This window comes from Podarcis bocagei (genome assembly GCF_964188305.1).
Source record: "Podarcis bocagei genome assembly, chromosome: 10".
NCBI classification, from domain to species: domain Eukaryota; kingdom Metazoa; phylum Chordata; class Lepidosauria; order Squamata; family Lacertidae; genus Podarcis; species Podarcis bocagei.
The window spans coordinates 10,827,389-10,841,722 of NC_138135.1; the positions used below are offsets into that span (position 1 = coordinate 10,827,389).

Genomic DNA, 14,334 nt, shown 5'->3' on the forward strand with positions numbered 1-14,334 from the left:
TCTCATTTCACCCCCTCTTTCCCTCTCTCTGGATCAACAACTGTGCCATTTACAATGATGAAAACTGTTACTTTTCTAGGAACGGAGGCTGGACTACGTGTTCTCGTTCTGCCCCGGACACTGAGGTTCAGCTCCGAGGGCCTTCTGGCGGTTCCCTTGCTGCAAGAAGCCAAGTTACAGGGAACCAGGCAGAGGGCCTTCTTGGTAGTGGCGATCATCCTGTGGAATGCCCTCCCACCAGATGTCAAAAACAACTACCAAACTTTTAGAAGACATCTGAAGGCAGCCCTGTTTAGGGAAGCTTTTAATGTTTAATAGACTATTGTATTTTAGTGTTCTGTTGGAAGCCGCCCAGAGTGGCTGGAGAAACCCAGCCAGATAGGCGGGGTACAAATAATATATTATTATTATTATTATTATTATTATTATTATTATTATTATTCCCCTCAATTGCACGAAAGCAATTAATATGTGCAGTTTTGAAAAAGCAAAAAGCTGCCACGGTGTGAGGAACAGGCAGGGGCTCAGATGTCTCAGGGATGTGGAAAGCATGGGGGTGGGGTTTAATCCTTTCCTCATTCTGCAGCTCCGACAAAAATCCACCCCAAACCAAAGCTACCCTCAGTAGAGAAGTTTCCATCGGCTCCACACACCACAGTCCTGATCCTACAAAGGGACTCCGCATAAGGTATTTAACATGTCATTTGCTTTTGTGCGATGAACACATTGCGTGATCTGACCCCACAAGTATCTTAGACAGCAACGTGAGGTGCTGTGGAATAGGGGGAGGGCTGCCAATTCTGTGTTGCAACCCTGAGAGTATCACCAAATTGCCTCTGAAACAATGCTAGGTATCTCTGGCTGTGCAAACGAGCCATTGAAGTACCACATCATATGGAGGCCAGCTTCCTACCATTAGCACAGACAGGAATTCAAGCATATGCAGCAAAGACACTCACCCATCCCTGAATCTTTCTTGGTTCCATCCGAGATGATATCCACGTGATCGCTGTCTACATCGTAACTGAAGAAATCGTTCAGGTATGTTTTCGACCTCTGGCCTCCAAACACGTACAGGCAACGATTTTTCTGAAGGAAAGAAAAGGTGGCATTTGAGTGGCCAGGAGGAAACTTGTGAGCACGCGGCTTGCAGTTCAGATGCCAATGCAGCGCACCTCAGCTGCTCTCAAGCCAAACCTCTCTGGAAACTTAGTGGGAACCACTCAAAAATGGACCCTGTGGTTAAGCTATTTTTGCCCCTTTACTGTATAATTGATTTATTACTTTGTTGATTAAATTTAGGAATTTATCACAAAGCGGTACACTTTAATAATACATACCATATATGATAACAATAGACTAACATAATTTAGGCAGAGGGGGAGAAAAATGAGAACTTTAAATGTCACTATTACAATCTGCTGTTCACAGAATCCTGCCAGACGATCAGCTGCTAAAACAGCAAACTGGTCCAATTTTAAAGTTATGTATTTATGCTAACTTGTAAGGTTACGGCCAACCTACTATTCTGGCCGAACGTTAAGAAGGGCTCAGCAGCTGCTTTCTGGGAGCTTAGAAAAGGGAGCAAAACACTACAGAACGGACCTCAAAAGGATTATGCGGGCAAAAGTGTGTGTAACAGGGATTGCTACACTACCTTGATGTTAACTCGGAAGATTCCGTAGATGAAATTAAAATCCCAACATTATCCCCAGCTGCTCAATGTATTTTTGAGTTACGAGAAAAGAGAGACACCTTTCAACAAGCAAAAGCTGGCACTTGTTCAGAAGAAAAAGCAACTTTTCAAACTTTCTCTCATTTCCTATTACAATAGCGTACCAGATCCACAGCAATTTGGAAATAAGGAAGCCAACATTCCCTTAGTTCACAATACTGGAGATTAAAATTTGGCTCTCTGCCGGTTAATCAACTGTGAGCCCTGCCTTTGCACTCGTTTTCAAGTGCTGCAATGCAACTGAAGCTAAGGGGTGATGGAACAGTGCCTGGGCTTAGTGCTAGTTCTTACTGAATGGAACAACATGCAGTGCCCTATTCTGGACTGGATGTCTTCAGGGCCAGCATTACAGGAATCCTCTCGCAAGAGTTTCCACGTCCGGCACCGGCAGTCGAAGGCGAAGAGGCCACTGAATTGTGGCTCACTGGCTCGGCTGTCGTCCACGCTCCCGTTGCAGGTCAAAATCCTTCCTCCAAAGGTGTAGATCATGTGCTTCTCGGAATCCATGCACATCTGAAAGGAGAGGAAGCGTGCTTAAAAACCGCTTAATGGTGTGCTTTTCTATAACAAATGCAATGTCAAAATCAATGGTTAGAATTATCAAGTAGTGCTCGATGAGGCAGCTGACTTGGTGCTCTGAAGTTGGCCCAAGAATAACTGGATTCAGAAGGCCCTCGTTTCTTCAAAAAGCCACAACTGGGCAGACAGCATAGCACAGTGAACAGAGAAGAGAGCCTTTAAGAATCAGAATACAGTGGTACCTCGGGTTACAGACGCTTCAGGTTACTTTTGCTTCAGGTTACAGACTCCGCTAACCCAGAAATAGTACCTCGGGTTAAGAACTTTGCTTCAGGATGAGAACAGAAATCGCGCGGCGGCAGCGGGAGGCCCCATTAGCTAAAGTGGTGCTTCAGGTTAAGAACAGTTTCAGGTTAAGAACGGACCTCCAGAACGAATTAAGTACTTAAACCAAGGTACCACTGTACTGAAGACACCAAATCTCCATTCAAACTTCTAACAGGGCCAATCGAGTAAAACAGCCTTGCTGAACAGTAGCTAGAGCCTCCGTTCCATTCAGCCCCCAGTCCCAATAACCTACTTCAACAAACCCCTAACTGAAATTACGTTTCCTTCCCATCCTCTGTCTGTGTTGGTTTCCTGACTGTAAACCCCTTGGGGCAGGGGCCTCCCCGCCCTTCATAGTTTGTAACACCTGCAGACCTGATGGTCAAACACGAGCTTGGGTCCTCCGTCGGCAGCGGTGTCCTCGCTGAGCAACATCCACGTGTTTGTGTCGATGTCGTAGCGATAGAAGTCGCTTTTCAGAGACTTGCTGTTCCTCACGGAGGAATCCAGGTAACGGCCCAGCGTGTAGATCTGCCTCCGCTGGATGTCGATGCACATCTTGTGGCAGGACCTGGCGCTGGGGCCATTCTACGGAGCAGAGAGAAAACAGGAAGCTAGTCACATCTCACAGCCAACATGGCCTAGGGGTGTTAGAAACTCATGTATATAAGCTAATTGCCAAATGGCACCTTAAACCTGGGTTACGGTTGCCACAATGGAATGACAAGGGGCCTTTCTAGCAGTGAGATTTGCTGCTGCTGCTAATTTCATTTCTATACCACTTTCAGTGTTCGAAACTCCCACTGTTCTAGGCGATTTTGCAACAGGGAATTTCATTAGCGCGAGCGGTTTCTGAGCAGTTTCTTCGCTCCTAGCTTTCAAATCTCCGTTTCTAACACTGACCACTTTATACTTTAGAGGGGGGAAATATCAAGGCAATTAAAACATCAAATCCAGAATAAAACAAATTCAAGCTTCAAGGGAAATATTTCAGATCCTTCTCTAAGTGTCATTTTGCTTTCCCCATATTTATTTTACCTACTTAATTTCTAATACTAGACTGGACTAGACTAGACTCACTTTTCTCAGTCCGACTAACATTACAGGGTTCCTGGAGCTGAGGAAACAAGGAGAACTCTGAAGGAAATGTGATGTAAAATAAAAATAAGAATTGTCACGTATTAGCACCCAAGCTGACTCTTGGGCTGGGGTATTGCTTATGGGTTTTTCTTGCTGTTGTTGATATTAATTTTTTGTATCTTTACTTTTAGATCTTACGGTTGATGTTGAACTTGTTCAATATTCTTTACTTTTTGATGTGTATTATTTACTGTTTATGACTGCTTTTGTTGTAAAATCATATAACTGTAGAGTTGGAAGGGATTACATAAAATGATGGTGATTATGAATTAAAATCTTGATGTGCCAAGCCTCCTATATGCAATGATGTGTTTCCTTTTCAATGCATTTGATAACGCAAGCCTCCATGGACAGTCTTTTATGAGTACAGTCCACACATTGGTTTATCACCTTGCACGTTACTTTGTGAGAACTGGGGTGACATCAGTCCCTATGCAAGCACAGCGTGTGGAATTTTAACGCTTTCACTCATCTTCTAAAACCCTCATCAGAACGAGCCTGGAAAACCTCCCCCAGAAAAGAAATTCTACAAGAAACAGCCAAGCATTTGCTACAAGGCAGCCAAGTTAACGCAATGCATAGCTACTTATGAAGTGTTAGGATTGCCTTTCCACAAAAGCCAAGAGTAGAAGCCAATTCCGACGCAACTTTTCCCCTTCCATGGAAGTGCACTGGGTTGATGGAAGAACGTAACATAGAACACCCTGGTGACCTTTCCTTGCAAAATCCAATTGATTCTTCATTCCTTCCTGGGAATCACTCCAGAGCCTTCCCATGGGAATGTTTTGGCAGGCCTAGCCCTAAAAACATCTATTCATAACTACAGCAATATACTTCTTTTAGGCTTGAGGCTGAAAGAATGAGTGAGCTAAAATCTTAGTCAGAACCTTTTTTTTAAAAAAACAAACACCTTTGAAATTTCATATAGCATGAGCTAGAAGAGAACAAGCAACTAAGGACGCTATTCTAGACAATGTCAACCTGACGGAGAATAGCAATATGGACTGTTTCCAGTTAATTCCCTGATTTGAAACCAAACTCCCCAAATGCAAGAGCGAGTGGATGGACCACGTTTTCAAGAGTCACGTATCCTGCGCCCAAGCACAATATTTTGGTCCAGGCTGTTCTATGAACAAGTCCCTGCCAATGCAAACAAGTAGGTTTTGCTGTGACCAAAGGTCCTTTCTCCAGTTATAATTCAAAACACGGAAGAACAAGATCAAAAGCAAGGCAGTTCCTAGCATGCCAAAATGCCTTGTTTACCTTCGCCTATTTAAGAAGAAGATTGTGTAGTAAATGGTGTGGTGTGTGTTTATGGGAGACTTAAGCCCTGCTGCTTGTAGAAGGGAAAGCTTGAATTCATGTCCCTGTGGGCTTCACAACACATCACCCTCCGAACCACTTGCATGAATAAGAAAGGAACTGAACTTTGGGAGGCAGAATCTTTGCCTTCACGATTTTGGAATCAAGCTTTCAAACGAAATGTTTGGTCTTAAGGAGCTTTGCCTGCGAAGGAGTTGAGGCGGAAAGGCTCTTAAGAACGCTGATCTCGTAACATGCTGCAGGATGCTACATGCCCGGGCTGCTGAGAGATCTTGGTAGCGCTTTTCACAAGAAAGGAACAGGAAGTCTGGAACAGAGACTGCATTCGACTGCAAATACTTTGGCTCCGCTCAGAACATTTGAGAACTGCCGGATACAAAGGAGTGAAGGGGAAATGGAGAAAATGGGAGTGACCATAACAAGGCATTTCTCTATCTCCAGTGCTATTCGGGACTCTCCCCACCCCCTCTGAAAATGTAGGACAGAGGGCTAGTCTACTAGGAAAGTCCCCAACTCAAATTAACTTCAGTCACTAGGAAGCTCACAGGCGAGGCTTGTTCTCCAGATGCCAACTACGTTTTAGTGCTACATCCAAACGTAGCATTTTTCAACGCCATTTAAAGTCTGTGACGACACGCTGCAAATCATTTTGCTGTCCGATATTCATATGCGTTCTTCGTGGCAGTTTCTATTTTGAAATGAAATAGTATTAAAAGCAAAGCAGTGCCAATTTAGACAGGGGTCGGTTTACGTGCAGCACTGAAAACAATGGACTGTTTATGGTGGTTTCATCCGATTCAGGAGGATTCTTCTCAAGTCCACAAGAGCGGCACCTGGGGACACTGTGGTGTAAAATAAGAGCAGCCAAATGTTTGCTTTGCTGTGTGGAGACATGCCTGGGAGCTGCTGCCAACTCAAAATAAAAGAACAGGCGGCAAAAAACAGGCAGTTGTCAAATGGCAGAATGCATGCTTTCTTCACAGGGGGCAAGTATATTGTGTTGTGTTGGTCTTATTTACAGATAACAATTCCGTCCGGAACAAGCTTAAAAGGTGCAGCAGAACACAGAACAGTTCATGTGCAGGCGACAGCTCTGAAATCTCAGAAGTCAAATCTTTGGAATATGATTGCTGTTCTTTACTCATATCACCTCCTCATTTTAGAATGTAGCTCTCACAGAAAGAAAACATAGAGTGAACACAAACATAGTGCAAAATTGGATTTTAAAGAATTTAAATTACCCCTTGGGAACAATCCAATAGGCATAGTCAGAACAGACCCACTTACATCAATGGACTTGACAATGGGTCTTCTCTGATGTATTTGGATCTCATCCATAATCTTTAAAAATAAGTAGTTTCAGACAGACTATCACAATGTTACTGTACGATATTGTCTCATTTGTATTTATTTAACGTTATTGCACTTTATACAGTATTCTTAATTCTTCAGCAAAATCTAAAAGACCACCAGTTAGATACACCTGCTTTATGGGTAGCAACCAAATCATAGACAGAGAAATTAAAGTATACCTTGCCGACAAAGGTCTGTATAGTTAAAGCTATGGTTTTCCCATTAGCGATGTATGGAAGTGAGAGCTGGACCATAAAGAAGGCTGATCACTGAAGAACTGATACTTTTGAATTATGGTGCTTAGAGGAGACTCTTGAGAGTCCCATGGACTGCAAGAAGATCAAACCTATCTATTCTTAAGGAAATCAGCCCTCAGTGCTCACTGGAAGGACAGATCCTGAAGCTGAGGCTCCAAAACTTTAATAAATAACAACAACAACAACAACAACAACAACAACAACAACAACAACAACAACAATAAATAATTTTTTATTTATATCCCGCCCTCCCCAGCCGAAGCCAGGCTCATGAAAAGCCACCTCATGAGAAGAGAAGACTCCCTGGAAAAGACCCTGATGTTGGGAAAGATGGAGGGCACAAGGAGAAGGGGACGGCAGAGGACGAGATGGTTGGACAGTGTTCTCAAAGCTACTAGCATGAGTTTGACCAAACTGTGGGAGGCAGTGGAAGACAGGAGTGCCTGGCGTGCTCTGGTCCATGGGGTCACGGAATAAGAAATAACCCCCACACCTCCCTCTTTTAATTAAAATTTAAGCCCTAACCATGAACTGGTTCTGAAAGTTTTTATTTACCGCTTCCGTTTTGTTCTGTGTTCCAGAAGTATTTGACTCTGCTTAAAATATTTATTTCCATTCCTTCTGAAGCAAGACTATCTTCGAGATCAGCATCTTTAAAGTCCGTCCCCTTTAGCTCCTTTGGCAGACCAAGTAGTCAGAAGACCCAAGAAACAAGTCTGTGCTGTGTTTCCTCCCACCCCCACCCCCACATAGAATTCTGACATGCAATCAAAATGCAGTGATAAAAAAGGGCTGTCACCACTGATGGCAAGCCACAAATGTATTGTAAAGTCCAACTATTTGCACAGCAAGTTGTTTATTAGTTTGTCAGTCATTTCCACCTCCTCTGATTATTCCGTGGGGGACCCAATCCACAAAATATTAATGGCACAGCGACTCCTACTAAAACAGGACAAGAGATAAAACCCAACGCAGAAAACAGTTAAACTACCGTATTTTTCACCCTATAGGACGCACTTTTCCCCCTCCAAAAATGAAGGAAAATCTGTATGCGTCCTATGGGGCGAATACAGGCTTTCGCTGAAGCTTGGGGAGCGAGAGGGGTCGGTGCGCACTGACCCCTCTCGCTCTCCAGGCTTCAGGAAGCTATCCGCAAGCCTGGGGAGCCCGCGGGAGTTCCCGCAGGGCTCCCTAGGCTGCAGATAGCAGCCTGCTGCCCGGAGCGCGGTGCGCGCTGAAGCTGTAGCTGGGGGGGGATAATTTTTTTTCTTTATTCCCCCCCCCAAAAAAAAAATTGGGTGCGTCCTATGGGCCAGTGCGTTCTATAGGGCGAAAAATACGGTGATTTGTTTATTGTGCTGCTTCTATTAAGCGCTAATGAACAATTTATGATTTATTTATTTTTTAAATGCTTTTTATTGGTGTTTCCTTTAATACAAACAAACAAAATACCATTTATGATTTAGCAAGGGAAGAGCGCTGGGACCAGACAACTCAAAACCAAAGCGGGGGCACTGCTTCATGCGCCAAGTGCTCAGCACAGTTTGTCCTAGGGCTGTTTTGAGGTTTTATGCCCATCAATGCAAAAAGGAAGTCCTTCCACCATTTCTCAGACAGACCACCAACATGGCATGAAAAATCGCATGACAGCCAAAAGGAGCAAATCGTTCTAGGAATATCACCATGAATTGCAGCTCAGGAATAACCACAAAAGATGTGTCCCATAGTTCGAAGAGATGACAAGCGTGACTTGATTGACTGATTGCCCAAGTGCCTAAACTGATGCTGCCGCCAAGAAATCTGAAATATTTTTCAGGCTTTCGGCTGGCGTTGCCTCATTTTTAGAATTAAACTCAGGGTGGTGGCTTTATTCCCTGCACCTATTTGAAGAGTCCAAGCTGCTGTGCTACATTAAATTTCCTGGGTGACATTCAACATCAAGATATGTGGGTAAGTCACCCTAGATTCTACAGAAAGGGAGGGAAGAATTTTGGCACTGCATTTAATATAATATGTAAACCTGGCCCAAGTCCCTTTATAAAAATCACACATGATTACAATGCTGCCATTTCAGTCTGCAATCTTATTTTTGACTAGTAAACCCATCTCCTCCTCTTGGAAAGCTTACATAATAACTGTGCATGGGTGTAGAAGCTTTACTTTCATACATTTGGCTATATCAGCTTTCTTCAACCTTGGGTTCCCAGGTATTGTTGGACTACAACTCCCATCATCCGTGACCACTCTCTCATCTGGCTGGAGATGATGAGTGGTTGGAATCCAACAATATCTGGACCCAAGGTTAAACAACTGTGGACTATACTGTGACCTCTTTACGCTGGTTCACCTTGTTAGAAGAAGAAGAAGAGTTTGGATTTGATATCCCGCTTTATCACTACCCGAAGGAGTCTCAAAGCGGCTAACATTCTCCTTTCCCTTCCTCCTCCACAACAAACACTCTGTGAGGTGAGTGAGGCTGAGAGACTTCAGAGAAGTGTGACTGGCCCAAGGTCACCCAGCAGCTGCATGTGGCGAAGCAGGGAATCGAACCCGGTTCACCAGATTACAAGTCTATCGCTCTTAACCACTACACCACACTGGCTCCACATTGTTTCACCACATTGTTACACAATGTCTGGATTCCAGCTAGCTTTAGGACTAGCAGGCTCCTTTGGAGACTGATCCACTGCGAAGTCTAGGCCACCAGAGGCTTCTATTGCATGAGAGACATTACCAGCAGGATACAATGACATCGACCTTTGCCGTTTCCTTGCAAAAACAAACATTTGCTTCTGGATCATAAGCCGTCACCAGACAACAATTTTTATCCTCCTCCAACATTCCAGCAACCATGCTCTCACTTTTCTATCCTCGGGGCAGGATAAACGCAGAACCAAAGACCCAAATGTTCAAACAAGACCTTAGGGACACCAAACAGCTGCAATGAGGAAAGATTTAAGTTCATCTCAAGATGGTTGGGAGAAAAGGGTTCTAAGCCAAGGCTTCTTCCAAGTTTTCTGGGGTGAGCATTCAAAAATTAAGTTCTTCTTCAATGGTGTTTTGAAGTGGCGCAATCCCAAGAGGATGGTACCACACCCCTCGGCCCACTTCAGTCAGCTCTGACAAAAGGGAAGAAATGCAAAATAGATCACGGTAGGATTCACCAATGGTCCCCACGGCTTCGTTTTCAGCCGTTCTGTTACAATGGACTGACTCCCTTGGCAATCTTGGCTTACCGTATTTTTTGCACCATAACACTCACTTTTTTCCTCCTAGAAAGTAAGGGGAAATGTCTGTGCGTGTTATGGAGGAAATGCCTACGGGTGGCATGCCTACGGATTTTCCTCCTCTAAAAACTATGTGCGTGTTATGGTCGGGTGCGTGTTATAGAGCGAAAAATACGGTATTTTTTTGAGAGCAAAAAATTAGGCAAGTTTATAACGGAGCCACCAAACTGAAGGCTATAGGCACACCACCATTCAAACACACTCCTTCTCCATTTGGTCCCAACCTTGCCCGATCACCTGCATATACTAGGAAGATGCAGCTGAAAGCTTTCGCATCACCCGACAACACCATGGTGGCAGTTCAAAGGGCAGCTGAAAGTCTTCCTAAGGCATTGAGGGAGACGCATGTGAACAAGTCCTCAGTCAAGAGACTTGGCCTGAAAGTCATCTGCTAAATTTCATGGCTGATCAGCGATCAAGTCTAGGTTTCTCCACATGAGGACTCAACAGCCTTGCAATATAAGCCCTGTTCTACCCCAAGTTCTCTCACCTGTTTGGTAAAATAGGATGGACTGACTGTTGTCCCTGAACTTCCTGTGGTCCTGTTTAAAGCGCTTTACACTACTGCCTGCTTTGCATCTATAGCCATGCACAGCCATCTCACGTGGTGGATATTAACCATAAACAAGTGAAAGATGTTCTTCCGTGCTCTGGGTTCAGTTTTCAGGTTTCTGGTCCCAGTGTCAGTTCTTTTAAGGTGCACGTGTCATTTGGCCGTTCATGTTTCACTGTATGTGAAGCCTATCAGCAGGATGGAATCCCAACCCCTCCTGGGATCTCAAATGTCCCCAATTATTACGATGCTTGCTCCTTCCTCATGCTGCCACACCCTGCTAGCTCCTCCCAGCTCTGGGACATCGCATACTTTGAGAGGAACAGGTATGTGCCATTTTAGTTGACATGCTGTCTTAGGAAGACCATCCTCGCTTCCTATACAAATATGCATGCTCTCTCCAACCCTGTCCACAGGACAGCCCGGGCCACCAACTCAGACTGCTGCAAACCTTGCAAGATCTTAACCGAATATAGGGAAATAAGCTTGCATGAGCATCCTCAAGATTAGCTACAATTTGGTCTCAGTTGTTTCTTTACAGTAATGGGCACATAACCCACCTAAACTCTGGTCAAATGTACCTTCTTCTCTTCTTCCCAGCCCCATGCTTTGATCCTGCAGGCAAGCTGGCGCAAGGAGCCAAGATCAAGGTGATGCAGAGCAGGGGTTCAACCTAGTCTCACTTAAGGGCGTTACAAATCTGGAGACACCAAGAGAATAACTTATTCTAAAACTTTCTGGTAACCTATAGTTGCCTGCCCAAGAAGATCCCCATTCACAGCCTTTAAAGTGGCAATTAATAGCCTGTTCCTACTGAGAAGTAAGTCTAACTAAGCTCAGTGGAGTTTACCCCACAAATAACTGAACAAGATTGCAGCCGAAGCCTCACATGCAATACCAGCGTCGAGGTTCAGGATTTGAATAAACATGTTATAATTCAAAAGCAAAACATTTTTTTTCTTAGAATCCATTTGATATTCTCAACAACTCAGTACAACAGATTGTTCCTTTTAGTGGCTTGTTTATGAACAAGCTGCCCTTCCTCTCGCAAGAACATTGGAAGCATCTCCCTTGTTGAGCTTATTTATCCCGTTCCAACCGTGACCTTTGCAGTTGGCCTCGAGATTTTTGTCACAGTCCAGAAGCGTGAGTTTCCTGGCCCAGAAGCTCACCGGCTGCTCTTTGTAGGGAGTTTGCTCCTCATCTGCAAGAGGAGAGCTACACCATACCCTCCTTCAAAATAATAAAATACTGGCTTACACAGCAGATTTAACACACACAGCATATACTTACATCTCCTCCTTAACTAACCCTCTATGATCAGGAGGCCTCCTTCCATTTGCAGAAGTAACGGGGATCCAGCAGAGAATACAAGGGAGTAGGTGGCACTCAGAGGGCTGCCCAACAGTGTTCGAAATTAGCCAGGCGCCAGGTGCATTTTGCACCTAGCTATCAGCCACTTGCGACCAAGTGAAGATGCCAGGGCGACAGGATTGTGCCCGACATCTCCACCATTTGGGGAATCATTGGATCTGCACTGTTTTCACATGCTACTACCCCATCAGTTGTATTTTATCTGCACATCCGGAATGAATTTCTAGAAGCAAAATGCTTTTTCTGTGCAGCCTGAGCAGGAGCAGTCACCGTGAAGAAAAAGAGGGTGAAACAGGTCGATGGACATGTGGACTGTCCCTGGATCAAGTGACTTTTCTTCTTTAAGTTCTAAAACTCTTAACCTAGCTCAAAGTTGTCATCTGAACTAGCCAGATCAATCAGCCAGTCCATTGCCTGAAAAATAAGACTCTGGAGCAATCTTGCCCCAAAATGGCAACAAGACATTCTGTTTTGAAGACTGCAACCTTTGTTTAAGGAGTCACTTGGCACCTAGCTTATATATCTGAGTTTCTAACACTGTGACCCGACCCTCCAGGGGTATAAGGACAAGGGGAAATAGATCAAAGTCTTCCCCTATACCTTCCACTGGTAGATACGTCCCATGAGCAGAACTCTGCTCCTGAGATGCTCCCACTAGTGGAAGCTTGGTTAAGAACTAATCCTTAGCATTTACATGCTACTTTCAAATATGTCCAACATATTCTGCCTACAATTTTTTGTGCCATTTCTGCAACAATCCTGGAAGGCAGGCCAGTACTGTACCCCCGATACAGAAGCCCAAGGCTGAGAGAGACTTCTCCAAGGCCACCTTTGGACTGCCTGGAGGAGAGTTAAGCCAAGGACTCCCTGATTCACTCCTCACTCTCTCTTAGCCATTCTGCTGCACCAGTTCAGTCCCTGGGAGAGGGGAGGGAAGAAGAGAAAAGTCTTCCAAGTTTTACTCAAGTAAAACCCATTTAAAAATCATCCAACTTCCAAATACTCGTCTCTTCCCAAAGTTTCATTTAGTTAAGTGCTTCTTCTGCGTGTATATTTGGAGACATCCAGTAGTAGCTTTCGGTACTGATGTCTCCCATCAGCTCCAAACTCTTCATTAAAAAATTTTTATCATTCTGTTCTGCCAAAGCATCTTGTTTATTTCTCGGCAATGGAACGGCCAAACTTTTCCATCAACTATTATGAAATGCATTTGAAATCCAAAAAGGGTCATGACTTCATATTCTCTTAGAACAAGCACGGAGGGGATGGGAATGTTAAGTTTCCGACATCACTGCTGGCTCAAGGCTGAGCTACAATCAGGGTGTTTTTAAGAATTGTGTTGCCTTGGCAAACACCAGGCTTTGGTCACATGGCGCACTCATAAGAAAATGCTTGAAACTTGCCTCTTTTTCAGTATCTCTTGATATACACGCCCACTGGTTCTCCTTCACGCTGTAGGCCCAGAAGTCAGCCAGGTCCTGAGTCCCGTCCCAGCCGCCAAACAAATATACTGTTTCTAATCAAAATTTCAGGAAAGAAAGGCATTAGTTTGTGAACAAAACAGATTGAAGCATGAGATCATCGTTAGAATGTTTGCTTGCAACATCTATAAACACTTTCCAATTTTCAGGGTGGCACTCAACCAAGTTTAAATCAGTGGAGGCCTACTGAAATTAATGGACCTAATTTAGTCATGTTCCTTAATTTCAACGGGTTGACTCCAAGGAAAACTTGCCTGAGTATCACTTCCTTCGGAATATGATAGCTTATCCATTAATAATAATAATAATAATTTTTTATTTATACCCCGCCCTCCCCAGCCAAGGCCGGGCTCAGAGCGGCTTACAAGCAATAATAAAAACAAGATGAGTGATTACAACTTAAAAACAAAAATAAAATACAACATTAAAATAATGGAACATTAAAATATTAAAATGGAGCCTCATTGCAGGAGAAGGAAAAGAAAAAAGAAAAAGGGGGCGGAGGGAATCAAATTGGCTCCAATCCAAAGGCCAGGCGGAACAACTCTGTCTTACAGGCCCTGCGGAAAGAGATCAGATCCTGCAGGGCCCTGGTCTCATGAGACAGAGCGTTCCACCAAGTTGGGGCCAGTGCTGAAAAGGCCCTGGCTCTGGTTGAAGCCAATCTAACTTCCTTAGGGCCTGGGACCACTAGGGTGTTGTTATTTATGGACCTTGAGGCTCTCCGTGGGGCATACCAGGCGAGGCGGTCCCGTAGGTACGAGGGTCCTAGGCCGTGAAGGGCTTTAAAGGTCAAAAGCAGCACCTTAAATCTGACCCTGTACTCCACCGGGAGCCAGTGCAGCTTGAAAAGCACTGGATGAATATGCTCCCATGGCAGAGACGCTGTGAGGAGCCTCGCTGCAGCATTCTGTACCCGCTGGAGTTTCTGGGACAGCTTCAAGGGCAGCCCCGCGTAGAGCGAGTTACAGTAGTCAAGCCTGGA

At 44.4% G+C, this 14,334-nt stretch overlaps 1 protein-coding gene and 1 long non-coding RNA gene across 3 annotated transcripts in view; both read right to left on the reverse strand.

Moving 5' to 3' along the window:
- The window catches only part of MKLN1 (muskelin 1), an 88,231-nt gene that overhangs the window by 28,213 nt on the left and 45,684 nt on the right, over positions 1-14,334 (reverse strand). For both annotated transcript variants that reach the window (XM_081210003.1, XM_081210004.1), the window contains 4 exons: positions 13,272-13,384; positions 2,957-3,169; positions 2,027-2,248; positions 960-1,089 (listed from right to left, as the gene is read on the reverse strand). In XM_081210003.1, coding sequence (XP_081066129.1) covers positions 960-1,089; positions 2,027-2,248; positions 2,957-3,169; positions 13,272-13,384 — 678 coding nt within the window. The remainder of the gene's footprint in view (positions 1-959; positions 1,090-2,026; positions 2,249-2,956; positions 3,170-13,271; positions 13,385-14,334) is intronic.
- On the reverse strand, positions 7,780-13,265 carry LOC308595911. Its single transcript, XR_014012208.1, has 3 exons — positions 10,057-13,265; positions 9,275-9,885; positions 7,780-9,001 (listed from the first exon to the last, which is right to left on the reverse strand). It is a non-coding gene; the product is annotated as an uncharacterized lncRNA (long non-coding RNA).